The following is a 25,949-nucleotide window of genomic DNA, read 5'->3' as shown; positions in this document are numbered from 1 at the left end:
CAGTCCCCACCATAATACAAGATTAGGTCCACCAATGGCATCCTTGCTATTCTGTAAAGGTAACAATAAAAAGTACCTAAACAATTTAAAAATACTAATAAAGAATACGGGGAAAACAACAACAACAACAACAATAACGACCCAGTATAATCCCACAAGTGGGGTCTGGGGAGGGTAATATGTATGCAGACCTTACCCCTACCCCAAAGGGTAGAGAGGCTGTTTCCAGGAGACCCTCGGCTCAAAAAAAGCAACAGGAGCCGATATATTAGTACCATAAAAATGCATAAAAAATAACAGCAATATAAGAGATATGAAATACAGAATACGAAATACGAAATAGATGGCTGGTATAGTAAAACTAGCAGGTAAAGCCCTGCATCAATAGACGACCAATGACATTCTTAGTCTAACTCCTAACTTGCTAGTCTCACTCTATTGTGCTGTAGAAATATTCACAAGTTTCCCCTAACCTACAACCTTAATGCTCGACCTCCATAATTCCCTATCAAGGGCCATGTCCTCAGTAATCCTAAGTCGCGCCATGTCTTTTCTGATCACCTCTCCCCAATACTTCTTAGGGCGTCCTCTACCTCTCCGCGTGCCCACTACAGCCAGTCGCTCACACCTCCTCACCGGTGCATCAGTGCTCCTCCTCTGAATGTGCCCGAACCATCTGAGTCTTACTTCCCGCATCTTGTCCTCCATGGGGGCCACGCCCACCTTCTCTCGAATATCTTCATTCCTAATCTTATCCATCCTTGTATACCCGCACATCCACATCAACATCCTCATCTCTGCTACTTTCATCTTCTAGATGTGTGAGTTCTTTATCGGCCAACCTTCAGTTCCATATAACATGGCAGGCCTAACCACTGCTCTATAAAACTTACCTTTTAGTAACGGTGGCACTTTCTTGTCACACAAGACTCCCGACGCTAACCTCCACTTCATCCACCCCACCCTTATACGGTGTGTGACATCCTCGTCAATCTCCCCGATCCCCTGAATAACCGATCCAAGGTACTTGAAACTACCTCAACAAAAATATAAATAACATAAACAATACTAATAAAGAACAATAACTAAGCAATTAAACAAAACAGAATTATAAATCATGTATGGATTTAGGGGAACACAAATAACATGTAACAACTAGGGGACCACAAATAATTCAAGTAGTAAAGACCCACTAGTACTAAAATATTCACAGATTTTAGTTGTGAGGGAACAACATTCAACACACCCAACACAGACATATGCCAGACAAGAGAATGACTAAAAGGAACAAATGAAACCCCACATTATCATATCTCACCAACTTTAATGCTTACAAAATTCATAAAAGACTAAAACAAAACACATGCAATGACATTCCACACAAGAAAATAAGACAAAAAGGTCAGAAAATAACATCTTAAACCAAGACATAAGAAAACAAAACATATTAAAGCCCCAAAACGATTTGAGCATAAAACCCTAATAATAAACTAAGATAAATACAGATAGAGGAGAGATAAATAAGTAATATTACGCGGATTAAACATACCTTTTCAGAAAATTGATTCTTTAATCGGCAGCATCGACTAAGAGAAGGCTTTGTTGAAGAACTCTAACATTTGGTCTCGTGCTTTTGTTCTTGAATGAGAGGACCGATATGTTTTGGGTGTTCTTTAAGTGATTTACGGGTGGGTCGGATAAAATGAACCGGGTCGTGGGTTAATTAAAAAATAGGGATGGGTTTCAATCGTCCAATCAAAGACTGCCAAGTGGATATTTTAATTTTATTTAGCGGAGTAGACGGTGGAGGGACATTTTAATTTCTGGTCCCAAACGGTAAGGACTTTTTTAATTAAATAGTATAACGGGGGCCATATATGACTTATTTTAGATAGTAGAGGGCCCTTTTCCGTAAATTAAATTTTTGGTTCCTTAATTTTAATAAATACTTGATTGAGCATCTATGTAAAAAGTATGAATATCAATTTCTATAAAATAATTTTTCGTCAAAATAATTGACTAAATATAAACGTGCTAGTATCGATAAAATTGTGAATATATTATTTTCCGGTTTGAGCGACCGTTTGAAACAAAAAAAAAGAGAAGTTATATTTTGATAAAAAATAGTAATTTCCAATAATTCAATGAGTATTTAAGCAAGTGTTAAAAAGTAAAAGGAATAGGAAATGAAAGCGTGTTTGCATTGGGCGAACTGTCTAGGAGGAGCAGAGGAAAAAGGTTTTCTTCTAATGGAGAAGAGAGAAGACTTGAAGTCAATCCTCCCCTTTTTGCCACTTAAACTCCGATCATCTTCACTTGTTTGGCCACCTTCAGTAGTTGAAGCCCTCAATTCCCTCTCACAAGGCCCTCTTCACAGCAATGTTGACTCAGGCGAAGTCCTTTTCATCGCCATTTCCGATATTCGAAGCTCTCTCTCCCTCCCCAATTCTTCCATTGCTTATTCTGCTTCTCACGGTTTTGCCCTCTTCCTTGACGATGTAAACTTCTTTTCGCTTCCCTCTCCATTCACATAATACTATAAATTATGAGTTTAAGTTATATACATCATACCAGTCACCCTTTACCTTTACCTGTTGTTCTTATATTCAAGATTACAATTCTCACATTTTTAGGGAGGCTTTGTTGTAGATATCCATTAGGTGGCCTCATAGTGCAAAATATTGTTTAGATCCAACAGTGCATATAACTTAAAATTATCGTCTTTAATGAAAAAGGGGAAATTTGCATTTTTAGTCTCTAAAAAAATTGACAAAATTTAAAACTTGGTTCTTGTAATATTTGGATAAACACATTTAACTTCAATTTTGAAATAAACAATTTTGATAATCTTCACAAATTTAATGAATTACATACCATTAACTACCCATGCATTTGTGCCTACGATTGTGTCCTAGTGGTCAGTGAAGCGAGTCGAGAACCATGAGGTCTTAGGTTCAAATCCTAGAGGCGAAAATACTAGGTGATTTTTTCTCATCTGTACAAGCCTTGTTAGACATTGGTAGACAGAGTTATCTAGTACCTGAGCTCGTGGGAGGTAGCACGTACCCTGTGGAGTCGAGGTGCACACAAGCGGGCCTGGACACCATGATTTTAAAAAAAGAAAATTACTCATGTATTATATTAAGTTTATACTGTTACTCTATATTTAAGGATAATATAGTTCATGATTTTAAAAAAGAAAATTACTCATGAGTTACGTTGTTACTCCGTATTTGAGGATAATATACTTCCAAAAATAATCTAAATTTAGCATATTACTTATATAAAGGGATAAAAATGCGTATTTTAATTAATTGAAGGTTAAATGTACTTAGTCATATATCACAATGGCAAAAGATAAAATTTACTAATAACTGAGGGACCAAAAGTGTTGTTATCTCGGTAAAAATATATTGGAGAATTATCTGATGTTATTGTAACTGATTTAGTTGTCTTCAAAATGCTGGATTGTTTATGCAGTTGCTTCCGAGGGCTGCAGCTGCAAAATGGTTCCGAGTGGTGGTTCCGTACTTGGCTACTTTGCTTTTGAAATTGCCTTCATTATTAGAAACTCACTATGAGAGTGCTGATGGTGGAGTTTTGAGAGGAGTGAAAACCGGTCTTCGGTTGTTGGAATCACAAGAGTCTGGCATTATCTTCCTTAGTCAGGTTGTGGTTTCTGCAGTAGAATTTGATTATTCAATGTTGTGACAATTATATGTAGTTTGGATGATCATGATTTTGAATGTATTTTCCAGGAATTAATTGGCGCTCTCCTTGCATGCGCGTTGTTTTGTCTATTTCCTACCAACAATAGAGGTGCCAAACGTCTCCCAATGATCAACTTTGATCACTTATTTGCGTATGTTTCATCAACTGTCTCTTATTATTGTTGCATCTATGCCCAGTTGTATCTTAACTGATTAAAAGAATCGTTGATTGTAATCAGTGTAAAAGTTGTAGGTGCTCCGCGCTAGATTAATTATCATGAACTCCTCTATTTGTTATTTTCTTTGGTCATCTTCATGAATTGTTTCTTATTTTATCTGCAAGTCCCTCTGATGTTAAAATCTAAATATCTTGTAGACAATAGTTTTAGCTGAAACAATCTACTCTCAACTTCCAAATATCTCAATATGAGGAGTTGTAATCTGAAAATGAATCACTTCTCCAACTAAGGTCTAATCAATCCTTCACTTCTAATGGATGTAGTACACCTAGATCTATTATTTTGTGCTCTTTCATAGTTAAACTATCTTCTTCAAATATCTCAGATTCTCTTTTCGAATTTACGGAGTTCATGTGCTGGCGTACATGTTTTTCAGGTGTCTACATGATCATTATGAAGAAGTTGAAAATAAATTGAAGTGCATTGTTCACTATTTTGGGAGGATATGTTCATCTATGCCCCTGGGCTATGTGTCTTTTGAGCGCAAAGTGCTTTCTCTTGAATGTACTCCATCTTGTATTCCCTATCCAAAAGAAAAAAATTGGAGCCAGTCCAACATTTCCCTTTGCCATATTGTGGTAAGAAGTGAAACCATATTCTCGTCCGGTGATTATAAGTTTCACTTTTTTCACACTTCTGATATCTTTCTGTTTCTTTCTAGATTACCGTTTCAGGCTTAATTGAAGATCAATCACGTGAAGCTATTGAAGTTGATTTTGCTAACATGTATTTAGGAGGTGGCGCTCTCGTTAGGGGCTGTGTGCAGGTTCTTTCCTGGACATTTTTTTTTCTTTTTCATATTTCTGTATCCAACGGTAAACCATTATTATCCAATATTAATAATTTTCCAAAAGTAATTCATCAAACGAGTTGCTTTTGTCCCTCATTTGTCACAATGCATCACACCTTTTGCCTTTGAAGTTGGAGATTTTCGTCTAGTTCCTATAGGTGAACTCACCATATCTAATAGGTAGTTTTCTGTTTAGGAAGAAATTCGGTTTATGATCAATCCGGAGTTGATCGCTGGCATGCTTTTCCTGCCGTGCATGACAGACAATGAAGCAGTAGAAATTGTTGGTACGGAAAGGTTTTCAAGTTATACCGGGTAAGTTTAGATAGACAATCAATTGCGTACTTGGAAGGTTTTCAAGTTATAGCTGGCAATCTTTTGCTGTCATTTTGGACGTTTAACTGTAATTCCACTAATTATTTCACATCTTTAATTGGTGAAGGTATGCCTCTTCATTCCGGTTTAATGGTGACTATGTGGACAAAAAAGATATGGATGTTCTTGGAAGGCGTAAGACTAGGATAGTTGCAATAGATGCACTCTGCAGCCCGGGAAAGAGCCAGTACAGACCTGAATGCCTTCTAAGGTACAGAAATTTTCCTTATTCTTTGGAGATGCGTATATGGAGTATAATTCTTTTATGATGTCTGTTGGGTCCTTAAACATATGACACGGAACCCTGTAAGTATTAGGTTATCCTTTAGGTACAATTAGGTTCTAATTTGTCTGTTAAGGAATTTGTTTAGAGGTTGGCATGATCAAATAGGAGAGCGAAACATAAGTCGATGAGCTTATGTTCGAAGTTGATGTACACTGGCTGATTATAACAATGCGGACATTCAGGAAGTGTGTAGAAGAGAAGAAGTAAAATTAGATACTCTGAGAATAGAATTGCTTGATTATTCCCTAAGCATGTTGGGGTTTAAATAGGATTTAAAAAGGGTTTACAAGCTATCCAAAAAAGAAAAAGAAGGTAATTCCTACTCCTAATTAAAGGGAATCTAAACCTTTCCCATATTTACAAAGGATTAGTATTTAGTTGTTGTATGCTTGATTGATGATAAGTTGAATGTATTGTGCAGGGAGATTAACAAAGCATTTTGCGGCTTCATGGATCAATTCAAGTGTCATCAGTATCAACAGTTTCTCAAAGATGATGGCCTCCTGGGACTTCAACATGATCAAAATGTTAAAGACTCCGGTGGAAGGTCCATTGTTAATCTTCTGGTGGGATATCCAGTTTGTCAAGTTGTTAAATCTCCCTCCTTTTATTATTTCCTTTTCTCCCCTTTCCTATATCTCTATAGGTATCTCAATTAGCTTTTCTTTATTTGACGTGCTCTTTTTTTTCTCTTCATGATCTTGTCTCCAATAGTCTCTTGGTCATACTTCAACTTCATCTCAAGAAACTGAGGAAACATCGGAAAACCAGTTAATCAGACGTGAGGGACACAGTCATCAACCTTTAGACAATCAGCATGAAATTGGGGTTGTGACTGGTAATTGGGGTTGCGGTGCTTTTGGGGGAGATCCTCAACTTAAAGCTATGCTTCAATGGATTGCTGCATCTCAGGTTGTTCTTTCTCCTTGGACATTTGTCTGCATTTTTATATGGGAATTATTGGCTTATGGGATGAATGTATCTGGTGCTTTCTTTTCAATGTTTGGGCGCATTCTCTTTCTCTCCCCCTTTTAGTATGCATCGTAGTTGTTAACTGGAGTTGAATAATCTTTGGATTCTTGATACTTGTAATGGTCTATGTTTTATTGTTTTCGGAGGTGGTAAGATGTTAAAATTCAAATAATCTTCTTTTGGATATGATATGCAATTTTCCCCTTTAAAACTGCTTTCTCTTGTTCTTTTCACTTTGAGCATCTTCTTTTCTCTGTCTTATCTTCCTTTTTCATAAAAAGAAATAAAATTGTCTCCTTGCATCTCTTACAGGCATTGAGACCTTTCATCTTGTATTGCACATTTGGTCTGGAAGCATTGCAGATGCTGGACCAGGTACTGTCATCTGTTAATTATTCTGCAAGATCCTTATATTTGTTAGTGTGTCTGAAAGTAAATGTATTTGGTTTGCTCTTGAGGATTAAAGCAGAATGTTTATTATCTAAGAAATCTGAAAGCTTGCTGACATGAATCACTAAAAGGGAAAAGAGAAAAGAGGGTGCCACTTTTCGTTGCTACGTTAACTTGGGTACTTTTGAATTTCTCCTAGAGCTTTTTGATCAACTCATGTATTCTTTCCCTTTATTTTTTGTCACCGTTTTCATGCTTTCACCTTTCCCTACTGACCTTTTTATAATCATTTTTGGTTGTGAGGGGAAATTTTGGCATTAACGACATTTCTGAAGGGTAAAAATTCACTCTGTTGAACGGAATTGGTAAATGCATGGATTGTTGTTAAAATTTACCATTAATTAACTTCAGTTTGGTTTCCATGAAAAGCTATCTTATCCTGGCTTCAGGACTCTAGTTTATTATTACAGAGCGGAAACATCTCCTGCTCATGCATAGAATCCATTTGCATTTATCCAAAACATACAACTCAAACCTGCAAGTCTTGGAAGCTTATATCCGTGTGACATTTCTTCGTCGAAAACCTGGTCTAGGTGACTCAATGGATTGTTTCACATCAGTGGACTGTAGGGGAGCTTTGGAATGTGTTGGTGGAATACTCATCTCAGAGATCGAGGGGAGAAACTAGAGTAGGCTTCTTCAATTGGATCCTTCCATCATTGTGTTCTCGTGATGCCATGCTCAACAATTCCTATGATGATTGAACTTTCCCGGGCATTTTATGTTAAATAATGTAACACGGTCCTTGTATTAGCCACTTCTTTGTATTGTATTAGAGGGTGAGAGGTGTCATCATGGTTCTATCTTTGTGCTATTTCCTGCTTTATTCAAAGATGACCATGTGATCACGCCCAACTCTAGTCCTAAAAAGGATAAGCGGTCGCTGCAAATATAATCCAGTTTACAAGTCCGGAGTTGAATTCCCAGGGAACTAACTTATCTATTACAATTCTTAGTGATGCTAGTAAAAGCTCAAACAATTCCCGGATGCAAGATTTTTATCAATAAATATTGGGATTTGTTTAACTAAAGGAAAATGATATTAAAACTAACAATATTCCAAATTAAAGATAATTCAATGGTAGAAAAGATCTAGGGTATTGATTTCCCCAATTGCTAGATTAATTCTTAACTCTTTTGCTAGTCTCGCCGTAATATTCTATGAGGATTATGAGCTATGGGTTATAGTAATTATCTCTCGATCAACTTCGATAATTTACTAGAGCATTCTCTCAAACTACTATAGCTGATAATTTATGCAGCTCTAAATTATCCCGCCAAAGTTTCGTTATTTCTAATCCCACTTTTAAATTCAAGCAATGAATCTCTTCAATTACCCAAAAGTGGTGTTGTTCAACAACAATCTAACATAGTATTCTTTCTCAAGCAACACAAGGCGATTAGACACGATTAATCAAGGGCCCATTCAATTAATCACCATACAAAACATAGTTGAACAATCATATAATAAACCCGGCTCGATTATAACAAAACTGAGTCAAAACTTCATCTAACAATTGGTTCCATCAACCCTAGATTAGGAATTTAGCTACTCATACTCATAGTAACAATTTCCCAAATAATTTGCATAATTAAATTACAAAGAAAAGATGAAGGAATGAAGAATTCGATGCTAATCTCCTCCGGAAATTGCTCCAAACATTTTCTCCCTTCCGAAATAGTCTCCCCATGTCTAAGATATGTCAAAAGCCCTCAAAATAATGTTTTTATATGTATTTATACCAAGTAGGGTCGGGCCCAAACGAAACACCCTTTCCTGCGCGAAATAGGACTTGGCTCTGTAAAAAATGTAGATGAAATGTCTATATCACATCCAAGACTGAACAAAACTACTATTTCGCTTTGCAAACACACGGGGCAAGTTCTGGGCATCAAATGCCACACACAGAATAACACAAAATCTTAAACACACATGGCACATAACTCACTCAGGATTGGACTAATCAAGACATTCTAGTCAAAGCAGTTAAGCATAGTTTTAATCACACAATTTAGGGCACTTATTTAAAAGTCAAGAATTGAGCCTAGGTGTCACAACTAAGGCCCTTACCACTCTCAAGGCATATGCAATCAAGGGAAATTGATCCTTAAACTTAGCTTCCTAACTAAAGATTCTTAATTCCTAAAAAAATAAAAAGAATTAACTACACCCGGTTCAAGCAAAACCCTTGAAAAAGAACCGTGGCACAAAGAAAAATCAAGGGAAAATTGTTACACTACCTAAACAAAAACTAAAATAAAAGATATATTTTTTTGGATTTTCACATATATGAATTTTTTTTTCTTTCTTTCGACTCATTTCCCTCAAGAAACCAGTCGACGAAATCCATCGTCGGGAAGAGTCGAACTACATACTTAATTACTAACTATTACAGGCCCGATAGATTTCAGAATTATAGTTTACAGACCAATTGTCTAAGAAAGCAAGAAACAAATCAAACAAAACCAACTAGCAAATGAAAAAAAAAGTACAAATACAATCAAATAAGAGCACCCCACCCCACACTTAAGATGTCCTCAATGCAAAATAGTAAAATCAAGAGTGAAAAGGTGACTCCCTAAGGCCTAAGGCCTAATCATCAGCACCCTCGAAGGTGCGCAAATACTCCTCATAATCGGAGGGAATGGAGTTCACATCCTCATCCGGTGGCAGTTGTCCTCCTCTTGCGAACCCCAACCACTGCTGAGTGATAGTAGAAAGGGGGTAATCTTGCTGTAACTCCTCCAAGTCGGCCTCCCCTCAAGTAGCACAAAGGTGCAAGTCAGCAAACAGTAGCTGTAGTGTTTCCTCAACGCGGACCATCCGCTAGTCCGAATTAACAGCAGTAGCAGGGGGTCTATCACCGACGTAACATCATAGGCCCTAATAGGGCAAGACACTGGAATAGTCTTGTCATAGTGGTACTCCTCCTCTACAAGGTGTGCTCGCAACAATCAAGTGATCATACTCGGGTAATGTAGACGGTGAGCCCCAAGTGGTCGCACTTTAGCCATATGCTCAAGCATGATTTTACCAAGATTGAATCGCATATGAGTCAATAGGGCATAGATCAAACACACTTTCAGTCGGGAGACATCAATGTCACTTTGAGTTGGCGTGATCTTGGCGTTAATCATCCGCAAAACAACCCTGGCTGGCCACTAGAATGTTGTCTTCTTCATGTCCTTGTGGAATTCATTCGCATCCCGTTTCCATGTGGCAGAAGAGTCAGCGCACATAACAGTCGGTGGATAGCCGGATAGTCTGGCTGACAGAGAAACCTCTGAAAGAGCGTGTGGGAATGCTCTGTGAATCCCATAATCCGATTGATCACCCGGGAGGAGAATGAAATCACTTTACCCCTTAGCTGCACTTCGTAAACTACATCCAGGCTGGCTTCAGGTTGCTAGTTAGCATAAAACTCTTTGTCTAGGTTCACATTCACCGGACGGAACAAACTGTCGAAACCCAATGCCCGAATGTTGTTGTAAATTTCACCATATTTGCGGGCCAACTTCAATCGTCAATAACAACCTCAGGGTCCGGGTTCACCGATGGGACAAATGTCTGAAACCAGTGTCGAGCATGGGCAGGGACAACCCGTATACCATATTTGCATGATGGCACCTCATCTGCATCAGGGTCAATGCGCTCCTCTCCTCCTCTACTGGGGTGGGGGGAGGTGGTGCCTGTTTCCCACCACGATGGCTACTAGAAGCAACCTCAGAAGAACTAGTGTTAGAGTGTTTGCTCAGGTGGCGAGACATTATACCTTGAGGATGAATGGAAGGGATGGGAGGTGTGTGTGGGAAGGGAATTTGAGAAGAAAAAAAGATTGAGGGAATTTGGGGGAAGGGCTGGACGTTTGTTCTTAGAGAGAAAAGAGAAAAAAGGGTGGGGGGGGGGGGTTGCTGAACGGGTGAGTAGAATTTAATTTTTTTTATAAAGGCGAAATGGCCTTCTGGCCACTTAAACTTGCTCTCATTTGTAAAGCCGACACACAAACTTAAACCGTTCTCATTTGAACACTCAAACTCACGTATTTGGTAACTAATAAACCTATTTGACCGTTGACCATGCACATGTGGCAGTGGCAAAGGTGATGTGGACAAAGAGTGTGCAAGTCACGTAAATTAGACGCGTGAATACAATTATTTTGATTTTAAAAAATCTAAAATATAAAAAAATAATTACAAATGAAAAAGAAAGAAAATAAGCCCTCACCCCAAATCAGTAATACCATTATTCCCCTAACCTCTTCCTGCTTCTTTTCCCCTTTCCCATTGTCGTCTGCACTACATCTTCCCCTTCTTTTCTTTCTCCCCCACTCCAATCTTTCTCCGCCTCTTCCTTTTTTTGTTTCAAACCCAGCGTAGTGAAAAACAAAAAAAAGCAATGAATTTTGTCAAAAAAAAATCTGTCAATCCTTTCTCCCACATTAACTCCATCTCTCTTTTTTGTATCCATCTCAGACTAGAAGATAGATAGAGAAAAGAGAAAGACCATTGGAAAATTGTCGAGTTTTAGCCGGAAAATCCCACTTACGGAGTACGACTTCTTCTCTCTTTCTGATTTCACCATTAATGTCCTTTTTGGACATAGCCTCGCCGGCTCTCTTGATGCCTTGACAGAATTTTAACAGGTGCATCATCGGCTCTATGACTTGGGGTATGAATTCTATGGATTTTATTAAAAGTGAAAGATGGAATTGATTTTATGGAAGTTCATGGGTGATTGAGGCATGTGGTCAGGTTATGGCTGAGATTTTTATCTCGGACTGCAGCGCTAAAAGTTGTAGAAGAAACAGTGAAAGAAGTAAAATAAGCAAGAATTTTTGATTAATTAGTTTAAGGAAAAGGGACCCACAAATGACACATGTAAAATAATAAATAGTCTTAAAATTTGACGTGTTATTCCTGTCAGGCAATTGAGCTACACGCTCTGACGAAGGGGTTTATTTATACTCAATTGGTTGAGTTGAGGTGCTAAAATGGGAAAATCAAAAGTTTATATATCGGCTTTAAAATCCAATACAAGTTTAAGTGACCATGAAGCCATTTCGCCTTTTATAAATTATACACTGCCGCGTCGCAGGGTGCGGCACCCTATGCGGCGCGGTAGTGTGAATTACCATAGACCTTGCACTTTTGTTTGTCAGACTCGTTTGGCCTGGCTTGGCGCGGCTCCCCATGCAGCGCGTTAGGCCATTTTTCATAAAGTTCACTTTATTTTCGACATTTAACTTACGGGTTGCACCCCGACTCTATTCTGTACTTATTTTATGTCCAATTCATGCTTGTACCTGCCCAATTAAGTCTCACAACTCCTAAATTTTAATAATCCTAAACTACAATTATGGGTTAGTGAGGTTAAAAATTGGGTTGCCTCCTAACAAGCGCCTGATTTAATGTCGCGGCACGGCGTATTACAACAATTCAATGGGTTGCCTCCCATACAGCGCCTGATTTAACGTCGCGGCACGATGCAGGCTCATGTCATCACTCCTCATTTGTGTATTGGGGCTCCTCCAACGTTATCACCACGCTGTCCCCTTTTTCTTCAGTCATTCTAAGGTAATATTTCAACCTCTGCCCATTCACTGTGAATTTGTTCGTCCCATCTTCAGATTCGATCTCCACAGCTCCACTTGGGAACATTTGCACCGCTCTGAACCTTCCTGACCATTGGGACTTCAACTTACCCCGGAACAACCTCAATCTTGAATTATATAGCAACACTAATTCTCCGAGTTTGAAGTTCTGATTCAAGATGTGCTTGTCATGCATCAGTTTCATCCTTTATTTATATAGTCTAGCACTCTTGAATGCCTGGAACCGGAATTCCTCAAGCTTATGCAACCCATTAACTCTGTTGGTGCCCGCTGTCTCCATGTTTAAGTTCAGCTGCCGCAATGCCCACAGTACTTTGTGTTCGAGCTCAACCAGAAGGTGGCATGCCTTTCCAAATACCAACTTGTATGGTGATATACCAATTGAAGTTTTGAAGGCTGTGCGGTATGCCCACAATGCATCATCCAGCTTCTTTGCCCAATCAGTTCTTGTTGCATTCACTGTTTTTGAGAGGACACTTTTGATTTTCCTATTGGACACTTCCACATGCCCGCTTGTTTGTGGGTGTTATGGTAAGGCTACCTCGTGGCGAACTCCATACTTCTCCAATAGGCGTGCAAACGCTCTATTACAAAAATAAGAGCCACCATCACTGATTATGGCTCGGGGTGCCAAAATGTGTGAATATGTTTTTCTTTAGGAAACTGGTTACCCCTTTCTCATCATTAGTTGGGAGAGCAACTGCTTCGACCCACTTAGAGACATAGTCAACGACGACCAGTATATACTTGTTATCGTATGAGCTGACGAAAGGCCCAATGAAGTCGATCCCCCACATGTCAAACACTTCCACCTCTTGGATTGTGGTCATTGGCATCTCATGACGACGGGATATGTTGCCCGTCCTTTCAGATTCATCACATCTTTTGACCCAAGCATGGGCATCCTTGAACATTGTAGGCCAATACAGGCCCAATTCCAGTACCTTTGCTGCTGTCCGAATTCCTCCAAAGTGTCCACCATATGGCGAAGCATGGCAAGCCTACAAAACAGAGGGTTGATGTTGTTCGGGGATACATCGTCGGATCATGTTATCAACACATATTTTGAACAATAAAGATTCATCCTAGTAATACTCCCGACAATCACGGAAAACTTTTGTCTTTTGAATTGAGGAGAGATAATGAGGTACAATAGCACATGCTAAGTAATTAGCAATATCAGCATACCATGGTGCCTCCTCCATTGTCACAGCAAATAATTGTTCATCCGGGAATGTCTTAATGATATCTTCAACCTCCGTTCTCTTTTCTGCCCCTTCCAACCTCGAGAGGTGGTCTGCTACTTGGTTGTCTATCCCCTTTCGGTCACAAATATCTAGGTCAAATTCTTGTAGCAACAGAACGCAGCGAATCAAGCGAGGCTTTGACTCCTTTTTTGCTATCAAGTACCTAATGGCTGCATGGTCAGTATAAACAATAACTTTTGAGCCAATCAGGTATGACCTGAATTTGTCGAAGGCAAACACTACAGCGAGCATTTCCTTTTTCGTGATCGTGTAGTTCAGTTGTGCACCACTAAGCATCTTGCTTGCATAGTAAATTAGGTGCATAATTTTCTCCTTGCGCTTCCTCAAAACCGCTCTTATAGCGTAATCACTGGCATCACACATCAGCTCGAATGGTTACTCCCAGTTGGGTGCAACAATGATGGGTGCAGTCACGAATCTCTTCTTCAGCTTCTCAAATGCTAACCTTCAATCATCAGAAAACATAAAGTGCTGGTCTTTTTCAAGAAGCTTAGAATCCAGCGTGCCCAAGGAAACTTCTCACTACTTTCACTGAAGTGGGTGCTGGGAGCTTCTCAATCATAAAGGGTTAGCAATTTTTGAAAAATTCTTGATGAACCGCCTGTAGAATCCAGCGTGCCTAAGGAAACTTCTCACTACTTTCACTGAAGTGGGTGCTGGGAGCTTCTCAATCACATCAACTTTTGCATGGTCTACTTTAATCCCTTTTTTGGACACTCTATGCCCCAACACTATGCCTTCTTGTACCATAAAATGACACTTCTCCCAATTCAGCACCAAATTTGTCTCCACACATCGTTTGAGCACTCTTTTAAGGTCGTGAAGACAATCTTCGAATGAATCCCTTACCACGGAGAAATTATCCATAAACACCTCCATAATGTCTTCGACCATGTCAGTGAAAATGGCTAACATACACCGCTGGAATGTGGCCGATGCATTGAAAAGTCCAAAGGGCATTCTCCGAAAGGCAAAGATGCCATACAAACAGGTGAATGATGTTTTCTCTATATTTTCCAGGGCTATTGAGATCTGATTGTACCCCGAGTATCCGTCCAAGAAACAAAAATGGGATCGCCCAGCTAACCTGTCCAACATCTGGTCAATGAAGGGCAAGGGGAAATGGTCCTTTCAGGTGGCTGCGTTTAATTTCCTGTAATCCATGCAAATCCGCCACCCTGTGACTGTACGAGTTGAGATTAACTCGTTCTTCTCATTTTGTACAACTATTATTACACCCTTTTTGGTACACACGGGATGAGGCTTACCCAATTGCTGTCAGAGATGGGAAAGATGATGTTCGCGTCCAACCAGTTGATTACCTCCTTTTTCACTATCTCTTTCATATTCGGGTTCAGCCTTCGTTGATGTTCCCTGGAAGTTTTGTGCTCTTCTTCCAGACGAATCTTTTGCATGCAAAAGGTCGGGCTGATACCCTTTATGTCTGCCATGGTCCAACCAATGGCAGTTTTGCATTCTTGCAACACCTGCAGTAATTGTTTTACCTGCACAGCTAGCAAACCAGATGATATAATAACAGGTAAAGTAGAATTGGGACCCAAGAAAGCATATCTGAGGTGAGCTGGAAGCGGTTTCAGCTCCAGTTGGGGTGGTTCCTCTATTGATGGTTTTGCAGGTGGTTTAGCTCTCTTTTCTAAATCAAGGAGATCAAACTGATGTTCCCTCTTCCAGAATCCTTGGCCTTCGAGTGCCATGACCCACTCTGCCAACCCTTCACCATTCATCTCCTCTAAATTTGTCAAACAAGCTCCCAATGGATCTTTAGCATTCAGGGTCTCATCATCTTCATGCAGGATCACATCCACAACTTCCACTAGTGAGCAATTTGCATATTCACTGGGTCTCCTCATGGATTGTTGAACGTTGAATATTACTTCTTCATCGTTAAACCTCATTTTTAATTCCCCAATTTCACAATTAATCAATGCTCTTCCAGTGGCTAAGAATGGCATCCCCAGAATGATGGGCATCTCCTCATCTACCTGACAGTCCAGAATAACAAAGTCTGCAGGGAATACAAACTTTCCCACTTGTACGAGCACATCATCAAGAATCCCGGTCGGCCTTTTAACCGTGCGGTCAGCCAGTTGCAACAACATCGAAGTCGGTCTAGCTCTGCCAATGCCTAGTTTTATATATATTGCCAAAGGCATCAAGTTTATGCTGGATCCTAAGTCACACAATGCTTTTGCAAAAGCATAACTCCTAATAGTACACGGAATAGTGAAGCTACCTGGATCAGACAACTTTTGAGCCATGTGTCTTGTCACTACCGCGCTGCATGTCTGTGTCAAAGTTACCGTGGACAGGTCCTGAAAGTCAAACTTCCGTGACATTAGGTCCTTCATCATCTTTGCATAGCCTGGCATTTCCCTCAAAGCATCCATCAGAGGGATATTCAATTGAATCTGACGAAGCATCTCCATGAATTTCCTGTATTGATCTTCTTTCTTTTGTTTTGCTAGTCTCTGAGGGAATAGTGTATGCATCACTCTTTGTCCACTGCTTGCTGGCTGTTCTTTGTTGGAATTTTGTGGCACAAGAGGTACCACCTGTTATGCAACTTGTTCACTTTCTTTAGCCTTACCCTTATCAACCTGAGCCTGTTCAACCACCACTTCAGTGAGTTCTGCTGACTCATCTATCTCTAATGGAACTGGAGTGACTAGTGTAGTCTCTTTTCTAGATTGAGCAACTTCTTGCTCCCTGTCTAAATCTCTCCCATTTTAGAGACTTACTGCCATTAGCTGATTCGGGTTTTTCTCCTTGGGGTTAATGTTCGTGTCGGTTGGCAATATTCCCTAGGGGCGGTTATTTAAAGCCATGGACAACTGCCCCAGTTGAGTTTCAATACCCTTAATTGTGATAACTTTTCCTGTATCTTACCATTTGTTGCAATGAATTGTTGCAGCATACCCCTAATTTCTACCATGTTGCCGTCCTATTGCTGATGAGGTGGTTGATATGTCAACTATTGCTGGTGTTGCTGTTGATAGCCCTGTTGTCTCTGATATGGCACCATTTGGCCTTAGGGCCGTAACCTCCAGGTTGTGGCATGTTCGGTCTGTACTGCTGGTTGGGTGTTGTCCCCATTGTTGTGCTCCTTGCCTATGACCCCCAAAATTGGTGACATAATTCATATCCTCTCTTAACCCTTGGTTGTCACCTTCTCCACTTCATGAACACACATAAGACTGATTAATGCAAGGTGTACACAGTCCTTCAACGATATGCACTTGCTTTGTACCCATCTCATCAATCTTCTTCATCAGTATACTCATCTGAGTCATGAGTGTGGCTATGTTCTCTACATGTGAATTATTTGGGTCAAGAGGAACTGAATGCACTATTGGTGTCAGGGTCGTACCTCTCGTCATCCACCCCGAATTTTGGGACATCTTATCAAGAAGGATTTTACACTCTGTGAATGTCTTGCTCAAAAATGCACCCCCAGCTGAAACATCTACATTGACTTTAAAATTGTCTGCTAACCCCATGTAGAATCTCTGGACGAGCATCTGGTTTGGAATACCATGGTGGGGACACTTCACTAGCATCCCTTTGAATCTTTCCCAAATTTCCTGCAAGGTCTCAGTGGGCTGCTACTTGTACTACAATATCTCATCAATCTGTCATGCAGTCTTGTTGGGCGGGTAAAAATTGTTCAGGAATTGCTTGACTAATTCCTCCCAAGTGGCAATGGAATTTATTGGGAGCGAATTCAGCCAAGTCTGAGCTTTCCCAGTCACAGAGAACGAGAACAGTAACAACTTGATGGCTTCTGGGATCACATTTGCTGCCTTTGGGTCACACAAATTGACAGAAAATTTTTCAGGTGTTGTTGAGGGTATTCAATGTGTGACCCGGAGAACAATCCCTTATTTTGCAGAAGATGCAGCATGTTGTTGGTGATCTGGAATGTCTCCGCTTGTATTTGGGGAACAACAATGGCGGTGGCCAGGTTGTCAGCTATTGGTTGTGCCCAATCATAAAATGCAGCTTCTGGCACAAGAGGTGCCACCACTCTGACGTTTGGGTCATCTTGATCAATCCTGATGTTCCCGTTGACGTTATCTACATCACGCATTTCAATTTCAATTTGTTCATTTTGTTTCAGCTGTTTGCTCTTCTTGTTAGCCTAGTGCAATGTCCGGAATGCTTTCTCGGGATCTGAGAGTCCTTGAAAGAGTTCACCAGTTCTCGAAGAGCTTCTAGGCATGCACCTGAGTTACAAAAGAGTTCAACCGCGAGACTTTCAATGGGAATATTTTACACCACGGAAATTTTATCAAAACTAATAATCCTAGCAATTCTTCAAAGTTGCAATAAATAACATCGTTTGTTCCCCGGCAACGACGCCAAAATTTGATCACGCCCAACTCTAGTCCTAAAACGAATAAGCGGTCGCTGTAAATATAACGGTGTAAAAGTCCGGAGTCGAATCCTTAGGGAACTAACCTATCTATTACAACTCTTAGTGATGCTAGTACAAGCTCAAACAATTCCCGGATGCAAGATTTTTATCAATAAATATTGGGATTTGTTTAACTAAAGTAAAATGATATTAAAACTAACAATATTCCAAATTAAAGATAATTCAATGGTAAAAAATATCTAGGGTATCGATTTCCCCAATTGCTAGATTAATTCTTAACTCTTTTGCTATAATCTCGCCGTAATACTCTATGAGGATTATGAGCTATGGGTTACCGCAATTATCTCTCGGTCAACTACAATAATTTACTAGAGCATTCTCTCGAACTACTCTAGCTGATAATTTATGCAGCTCTAAATTATCCCACCAAAGTTTTGTTATTTCTAATCCCACTTTTAAAGTCAAGCAATGAATCTCTTCAATTACCCAAAAGTGGTGGTGTTCAACAACAATCTAACCTAGTATTCTTTCTCAAGCAACACAAGGCGATTAGACACGATTAATCAAGGGCTCATTCAATTAATCACCATACAAAACATAGTTGAACAATTATATAATAAACCTAGCTCGATTATAACAAAACTGAGTCAAAACTTCATCTAACAATTGGTTCCATTAACCCTAGATTAGCTACTCATAATTATCGTAACAATTTCCCAAATAATTTGCATAATTAAATTACAAAGTAAAGATGAAGGAATGAAGAATTCGATGCTAATCTCTTCCGGAAATTGCTCCAAACGTTTTCTCCCTTCCGAAATAGTCTCCCTAGGTCTAAGATATGTCAAAAGTCCTCAAAATAGCGTTTTTATATGTATTTATACCAAGTAGGGTCGAGCCCAGACGAAACACCCTTTCCTGCGCGAAATAGGACTTGGCTCTGTAAAAAATGTACAGCTGCGCCGCACCATGCAGTGCGTTAGTGGACTTTGTCTGCAGCCTCCACTTTTCTTGTTAGGCCAACTTTTGTACTGCTGTGGCGCGGCAGTGCAATTTCCTCAGAGTGAAATTTTTTCGTCCTCTTTTAACATCCAGACTTGGTACACGACCTCCGAATACGATCCTGGCTTAATATCTTGGGCTTTTACTCAGGCTTCAAAGCTCCATATTGATCAATTTAGCTCCAAATTAACTTTTGAGCTCAGGGTCACTTCCTGCAAGGCATAAAACACGTACTAAGTGCAATTCACTATCATTTGATCTCAAACACACGTAAAACAATAGTAATTAAATTATAATACTACGGCTAAAATACGGGTTTCTAGCCTACATCACCCTGCGAAGCTCACATAGGCGAAATTGTTGGTTAGATGAAGTTTTACTTATTATTACTTATAGTCAAGTTAGATGCTTGGGAACAAGTGAGATTTAGAGAATCCCTACAGAAAAATGATTTAGTGTTGGATTGGAATGAATGAATCTGTATAAAGCCAGGCAAGAGTAATTCCACGTATTATCTTGGAATTCGATGCTAGCCTACCTTCTTTCTCTTCTCTCTTTCTCTCTCATATCAATAAATCGAAAATGTGGTACTTTGATTAATATAATAGCTTTCATCGCATAATAACTAAAAGGATATCAGAGGTTCAAACCTTTTTGGAGGAGAATAGAAGGGCATATCCGTACTTCCTGGAGTTTCGAAATTGTACTTCAACTGAAGTCGGGCCAAAATCCTACCAGGGTTTTTTTCGATATGAGAAACATTCTGATCGATCCGATTGGCTTTTGTTTTGGTTTGGTGAAAAGCAATAAAGTTGGAGCAAATATTATGTATTGATTTATATTTAACGGAAAAATATATGAAGTGCACTAGAATTGTTCTATATAGTGTTCCTTAACATTATCTTTTCAGAAGTTGATTGTTTTCCAAAAACTAGTTGCATCTGTTATTGACCTGCGCCTAAAGTACGCCTAAAGATCCCTATCTTAGCTACATATAAGTTTTTGGTGTTGGGATGGAATTTCACTGAGCCAAGATTACCCAAACTGTGCTTCCAAGTTCCCTAGGATGTACACTTCAAGAAGCATATGGTAATTTTATTTGGTTAGAAATTACAAGCTCGGTTTTTTATATAACTGGTGATGTTTGGGTCAGTTTTCGCATACTTGTTGTTGCTTGAATGTGAACCGTGTTTTCTGTTACGCAGCGCTTTCCTGAGATTCCTTTGAAAGGCGACGTAAGTTTAAGCAACTGATGTAAGTGCAGTTACTATCCGACAACTGAGGTCCCCTCCGTACGCTAGACGAGATTGTCAGTGCCGTATGGGAAAACCAAAATCAAGAGCAATTGAGAGAACATAAATGAAAATTGAGAATGAAAGAAAGCTTGATTGCATTAATGAAAACTATTACAGAAAAGCACCACAGTGTCGAGGGGGAGAGACACCGGTACAGAGAATTGTTTGCTTGCTAGAAAGTTTGATTACTTGATCCCCCTAATAGTGCTTAAAAAAATAAACCAAAGTTATAAGACTTGACCTAACTAAGCTAGAGAAACATAATGGAAGTACATGAAATAAAATTACTCTGTATTTACAATGAAAAAAGACTTAGTTTTCTACAAGGTAGAAATAGGTACGTTGTTAGAAACCTTGTCTTTGGCATCACGGTCAGCGCGCGCGGTGCTGTTGGCATTTGCCTGCGGCTAGGTGCTGGCGAGGGCTATCAGTGGGGCGACAGAGGAAATGTGCGCTTGTCACTTTCGCAGCCAAGCCCACGGGGCTGTCCATGACGCTAGGCGTTGGGAGGCTTGCTAGGGTGACATAGGGCGCGTCCAAGGGGTCATGGGATATGGCTAGAAAGCCGCCCATGACATTCTCCCCCACCTGAGTTGGCGACGTCCTCGGTACCTTACTTGCAAGATAATCATCAATTAGGCTCTTGTAGGCTTTCAGGTTTGTTCCCCTCTCCCAAGTATTCTCCTCTGCATCACAGCCCTGCCATTTCACCAAGAACTTATGGTGATCTTTCCTTGAGGCATGAATCACTCGATCATCAAGAATAGCTTTAGCACGCCTTTTCCCGGTTGAGTTGGGGCCTTGAATACTGGGTATTGTGAGTTGGCTCCGTGAAGGATCCTCCATGTCTTCCCGAAAAAGTTTCAGACGACTAACTTGGAAGACAGGATGTATTTTCCACCAAGCTGTGGTATCCACCCGGTATGCAACTTTCCCAATACTCCTTTCAATGGACAAGGGTCCAATGTATTTTTGCAATATGCAAGGGTCATGGACCCCTGCAAACAAGTACCGTTTTGGAATTTTGACCATCACTTTGTCCTCTACTTGGTATTCAACAAAGTGACGAGTTTGATTAGCATGCCTTTTCATCCGCTTTTGGGCTTTGACAAGATAGCTCCGCAATATCTCCAAATTTTGATTCCATTCTTTTGAGAAGTAGAAGCTCGAGGAGATTTTGACATGTTTGGTGCATTAACAGTGGGAGTAACGGTTGCTATCCGGTAATAATTTCAAAAGAACTTTTGTTTGTACTAGAGCTCTTTTGTGAATTGAAACACAGTTGAGCAACATCGAGAAGCTTCACCCAGTTCTTCTGCGATCCGATTACAAAGTGGCGGAGATATTCCTCCAGTATACCATTGAACCGCTGCGTCTGGCCATCAGATTGCGGATGAAAACTTGAGATGTGACTCAATTTTGACCCGAGGCACTTAAAGAGTTGGGTCCAAAAGTTGCTAGTAAAGCGTGAGTCGTGATTTCTAACGATGTCTTTAGGCAGGCCCTAATATTTGACGACATGAGAGAAGAAGAGTCGAGTTGTATCTTCTGCTGATATGTATTATGGGGATGCTATAAAGGTAGCATACTTGGAAAACCGATCCACCACCACCAAGATAGTTATGAGATCTTCGACCTTGGGCAATCCAGTGATAAAATCTAGGGAAACGCTTTCCTATGTTCTCTTTGGGACAGCTAGTAGTTCCAAGAGTCTCGCTTGTGTCAAGCGGTCCGACTTGTCCTTCTGGCATACTAGACAAGTCTTCACATACTGAGCGACGTCATCGGCCATTTGAGGCATATAATATACACGTCGAAGTAATGCCATGGTGCGGTCTTTACCGGGATGGCCGACCCACAAAGTATCGTGATATTTCGCCAGCAGAGTCCTTCGCAGATCTCTTCCTTTAGGAACATAAAGTCGGTTCCCTTTCACTTTCAGGAAACCATCTTCCATGTAGAACTGGCGAGTCTTGCCATGTCCTACCAAATCAACCAACTACTGTGCAGCAGGGTCCTTGATGAGTAGATCCTGTATCTGGTCTTTTGTGGTGGTGGCTACTTCGCTCCCCTTAGGGTGGCGAGTTGGAACACAGATGCTAGATCAACTCTCCGATTGAGCACATCAGCAACCTGATTAGTCTTCCCACTTCGGTACTCGAGGTTGAAGTGAAATTCCTCTAGGGGTTACTGCTACCTAGCCTGTGGACCGTTCAACTTCGACTGGGTCATGAAATGGCTAACAATTGTGTTGTCTGTCTTGACCACAAACTGGGTTCCCAGCAGATAGTGCCTCCAAAGGAATAAGTAATGAATGACAACCAATAATTCTTTCTCGTGGGTGGCATAGCTCCGGTCTGCATCCTTCAGCTTCTGGCTATGGTACGCTAAAGGATGCCCATCTTGTAGCAAGACTTCGCCAAGCGCATAGTCGGAGGCATCCGTTTGTACCTCGAATAGCTTGGCCAAATCAAGGAGGTCCAACACGGGGCTACTAGACATAGCCGCTTTCAATGCGTTGAAGGCCTCCCCTCTCCTAGGTCTCTAATCCCAAGGCATGACCTTCTTGAGGAGTTCTATCAATGGCACTGTGATGATGGAGTAATTTTTCACAAATCGCCGATAGAAGTTGCATAGGCCAAGGAATGCCCTCAAGGTGTGGATAGCCTTGAATCTTCTGTTGGTCCATCTTGATTCCGCCCCTTCCTCGATGACATGTCAGAGGAAGTCAATCTATTTTTGAGCAAAGACGCACTTGGATAGCTTAGCATATATTTTGTGCTCCTGCAATCGGGCTAGGACCTTCCGCAAGTGCTCCATATTTTCGTCCAGTGTTTGGCTATATACCACAATGTCATCCAAGTAGACCACCACGAATTTGTCAATGTACTCTCGAAAGACTTGGTTCATCATGGTACAAAATGTGGCTGGAGCGTTAGTCAAGCCGAATGGCATAACCACGAAGTCGTACGACACATATCTTGTCACACACAGGTCGTCTTGTGTTTATCACTCTTTGCAATCTGAACTTGACAATAACCTATCTTCAAGTCTATTTTGGAGAACACCGTCACACCATCCAGTCTATCGAACAAGTCTGCCATTAGCGGGATAGGGTACTTGTTCTTTACGGTGATTTTGTTTAGAGCCCAATAATCGACACAGAGTCGTAGGCTGCTATCATTATTCTTTTGGAATAGCACAGAGGACTCGTATGGCGACTTGGAGGGCACAATGATACCTGTGTCTAGCATTTTCGTCAATTGTCTCCGAAGCTCGGTGAGTTCGGGTTATGACATTATGTAAGGCGCCTAGGCAGGTGGCTTCGCACCCGGCACCAACTCAATCTCATGGTCCACAGTGTTCATATGTGGGAGTCGCTTTGGTATGTCCTGTGGTATGACGTCTTCAAACTCCAGTAGCAGCTTCTTCATAGGTGTAGGAATGGGACCCGAGGAGCGTTCTATATCTTCAATGCAGAGGGTAGCCAAAAACGTAGGTTCATGTCTTTTGACCCCCTTCTTCAACTGCAAGGCCAAGATGTTCTCAGCGGCCATCTTCATGGGCATGCACGGGATAATGCAGGCTTGGCCCCGTTTGTTCCCATCATCTGTAGCATGTCTGCATACGGTATGGGCATGTTGTTGGTTTGCCTCAAGAATTCCAACCCAACTATCAACTCGAAGTCATCTATGATCACCACGCGCAGGTTGAATTTTCCTTCATAAGGACCTATCTTCACTGTTACTTCATTGGCTATTCCACCGACTGGCTTAGGAGGTAAGTTGATAGCCTTGACACGACCTCTGCCCTTTCCTACAACTAGACCAAGGTGCTCCACCCGAGTCGAGGCTAAATAATTGTGGGTAGCACCCGTGTCTATCATCGCCCGAATGGGCTTGCCATTTACCTTCACCTCGACAAACTTTAAAGTCCTCTCTTGTTTAAGAAGAGTCATCTCATCCGACTTCTTTTTCCCTTTCTTGGTGATTGGGCATGGGTCCTTCTTCTTACGGATGCCAGCACTGGTTCCCGCTAAGGCCTCAGAAATAGATCCAACAATTGCATCAAAGGCACCTACTGGTTTGGTCTGATCTGCATCGTCTGCGTCGTCATCCATCCCATCATCAAAAGCTTGATGGGCATTCATCTGTGCACGTAGGCATTCATTATTCCAATGTGGTCCGCCGCAATGACACCATCCTAAAGGGGGTTTTCTCCTCCTCCCCCCCTCGATCATTGTTATTTGACGCAACATTATTGCTGCCTGAGGAAGGAGCCTTAGATTTGGTTGCACTTCGATCTCCCCTACTTCTGCTAGGGCCACCATTGTTAGGTTGTCCTCCTTTGTATCCCGCTCGGATAGGCGGTTGAGGCCTATCCTTCTAAGCTTCCACTTGATAGTCCCCAAGGCATTCCGCTGCTTGGATTGCCTTGGGTAGGGTATCTACCATTTGTCTTTGCAGCTCCATATGGGCATAAGGTTTCAGCCCTTCCAGGAATGTGAAGAGTTTTTCTTTGTCCCCAACGTCACGTATGTTCAGCATGATCGCGAAGAATTATCGCATGTAATCCCGCACTGATTTGGTCTGGCGGAGCTCCTGTAGCTTTCTCCTTGCGTTGTACTCAACATTTTCGGGGAAAAAATGTAGGCGTATGGCTGCCTTCAGTTCTGCCCATGTCTCGAGAGCATCTTCACTGGCCCTGATGGCTTCGTATTTCATCCGCCACCAGAATTTAGCATCACCCTGAAGATACATGGCAGCAGTTGCTACCTTCTTAGCTTCTTCTAGGCCCCTCACGACATTGAAGTATTGCTCGATGTCGAAGATGAAGTTTTCCACTTCTTTGGCATTCCGAGCTCCACTGTATTGCTTTGTCTATAGTTTGTTGCATGGCAGTCACCCTATTTGCCTCTTGTGCCTTGTACGTTAAATCCTCGGCACGCTCATCTTGGAGGCACTCGAATTTACCAAAAATTTCGGCTGCCTTTGTGGCTGCCATTTGCCGGTCTCCTTCAGAGTCGCGACTGATGTTTTCTATGTCAACTTCGGCCTGGAGCATTCTGCGGTCCAGGTCGTCCAACCTTTGCACTAGGCTGGTTCTTAGTTCACGCACCGTATCCATGATGGGTTGTAATCCGTCAACCATCTCTTCAAGGGATGCGATGCGCTCTCCATAATTCACCATGGTCAAAAATAGTGGTGATAGCAAATGTGTTCCCTCATCCGATGTCGAGCCAAGGCTCTGATACCAACTGTTACGCGGCGCCTTCCTGAGATTCCTTGGAAGGGAGACGTAAGGCTAAGCAACTAATGTCAGTGCAGTTACTATCTGCCAACTGAGGTCCCCTCCATACGTTAGAAGTGATTGTCAGTGTCGTACGGGAAAACCAATCTCAAGAGCAATTGAGAGAATATAAATAAAAACTGAGAATGAAAGAAAGCTTGATTGCATTAATGAAAGTTATTATAGAAAAGCAACACGGTGTCGAGGGAGAGAGACACAAGTACAGAGAATTATTTGATTGCTTGATCCCGCCTAATAGTGCTTA

General features: G+C 41.0%; 2 protein-coding genes across 3 annotated transcripts; one reads left to right on the top strand and one right to left on the bottom strand.

Moving 5' to 3' along the window:
- Window positions 1-2,187: 2,187 nt before the first annotated feature.
- On the top strand, window positions 2,188-7,611 carry LOC107794220 (poly(ADP-ribose) glycohydrolase 1-like). 2 transcript variants are annotated; one of them, XM_016616695.2, is made up of 11 exons: window positions 2,188-2,498; window positions 3,481-3,669; window positions 3,759-3,862; window positions 4,326-4,527; window positions 4,611-4,715; window positions 4,936-5,054; window positions 5,182-5,325; window positions 5,822-5,966; window positions 6,115-6,312; window positions 6,685-6,747; window positions 7,383-7,611. In XM_016616695.2, exons 1-11 carry the CDS (start codon window positions 2,250-2,252, stop codon window positions 7,524-7,526), a joined length of 1,662 nt encoding a protein of 553 aa, XP_016472181.1. In that variant the 5' UTR covers window positions 2,188-2,249; the 3' UTR covers window positions 7,527-7,611. The 2 variants fall into 2 exon arrangements, with proteins under 2 accessions (XP_016472181.1, XP_016472180.1); XM_016616694.2 differs by having other exon boundaries at window positions 7,356-7,611.
- Window positions 7,612-11,065: 3,454 nt separating this feature from the next.
- On the bottom strand, window positions 11,066-16,143 carry LOC142174442 (uncharacterized). The gene is made up of 5 exons (XM_075240235.1): window positions 14,971-16,143; window positions 14,790-14,841; window positions 13,586-13,851; window positions 13,106-13,435; window positions 11,066-11,296 (listed from the first exon to the last, which is right to left on the bottom strand). The coding sequence occupies exons 1-5, from the start codon at window positions 16,141-16,143 to the stop codon at window positions 11,066-11,068; spliced, it is 2,052 nt and encodes a 683-aa protein (XP_075096336.1).
- Window positions 16,144-25,949: the final 9,806 nt, after the last annotated feature.

The sequence above is a fragment of the Nicotiana tabacum genome, chromosome 20 (genome assembly GCF_000715075.1).
Source record: "Nicotiana tabacum cultivar K326 chromosome 20, ASM71507v2, whole genome shotgun sequence".
Taxonomy (NCBI): domain Eukaryota; kingdom Viridiplantae; phylum Streptophyta; class Magnoliopsida; order Solanales; family Solanaceae; genus Nicotiana; species Nicotiana tabacum.
This window is presented reverse-complemented; position numbering and strand designations above follow the sequence as displayed.

What these genes read in the sequence shown, in the direction of transcription:
- LOC107794220 (XM_016616694.2), top strand. Translation starts at nt 2,250, where the DNA reads ATGGAGAAGAGAGAAGACTTGAAGTCAATCCTCCCCTTTTTGCCACTT. An exon ending in TTGCCCTCTTCCTTGACGAT is followed by an intron (nt 2,499 to 3,480) that starts GTAAACTTCTTT and finishes TTGTTTATGCAG; the next exon opens with TTGCTTCCGAGGGCTGCAGC. An exon ending in TTTCCCTTTGCCATATTGTG is followed by an intron (nt 4,528 to 4,610) that starts GTAAGAAGTGAA and finishes GTTTCTTTCTAG; the next exon opens with ATTACCGTTTCAGGCTTAAT.
- LOC142174442 (XM_075240235.1), bottom strand. Translation starts at nt 16,143, where the DNA reads ATGCTTCGTCAGATTCAATTGAATATCCCTCTGATGGATGCTTTGAGG. An exon ending in CCATCTCTGACAGCAATTGG is followed by an intron (nt 14,842 to 14,970) that starts GTAAGCCTCATC and finishes AATTAAACGCAG; the next exon opens with CCACCTGAAAGGACCATTTC. An exon ending in ATTGACCAGATGTTGGACAG is followed by an intron (nt 13,852 to 14,789) that starts GTTAGCTGGGCG and finishes CTGACCATGCAG; the next exon opens with CCATTAGGTACTTGATAGCA.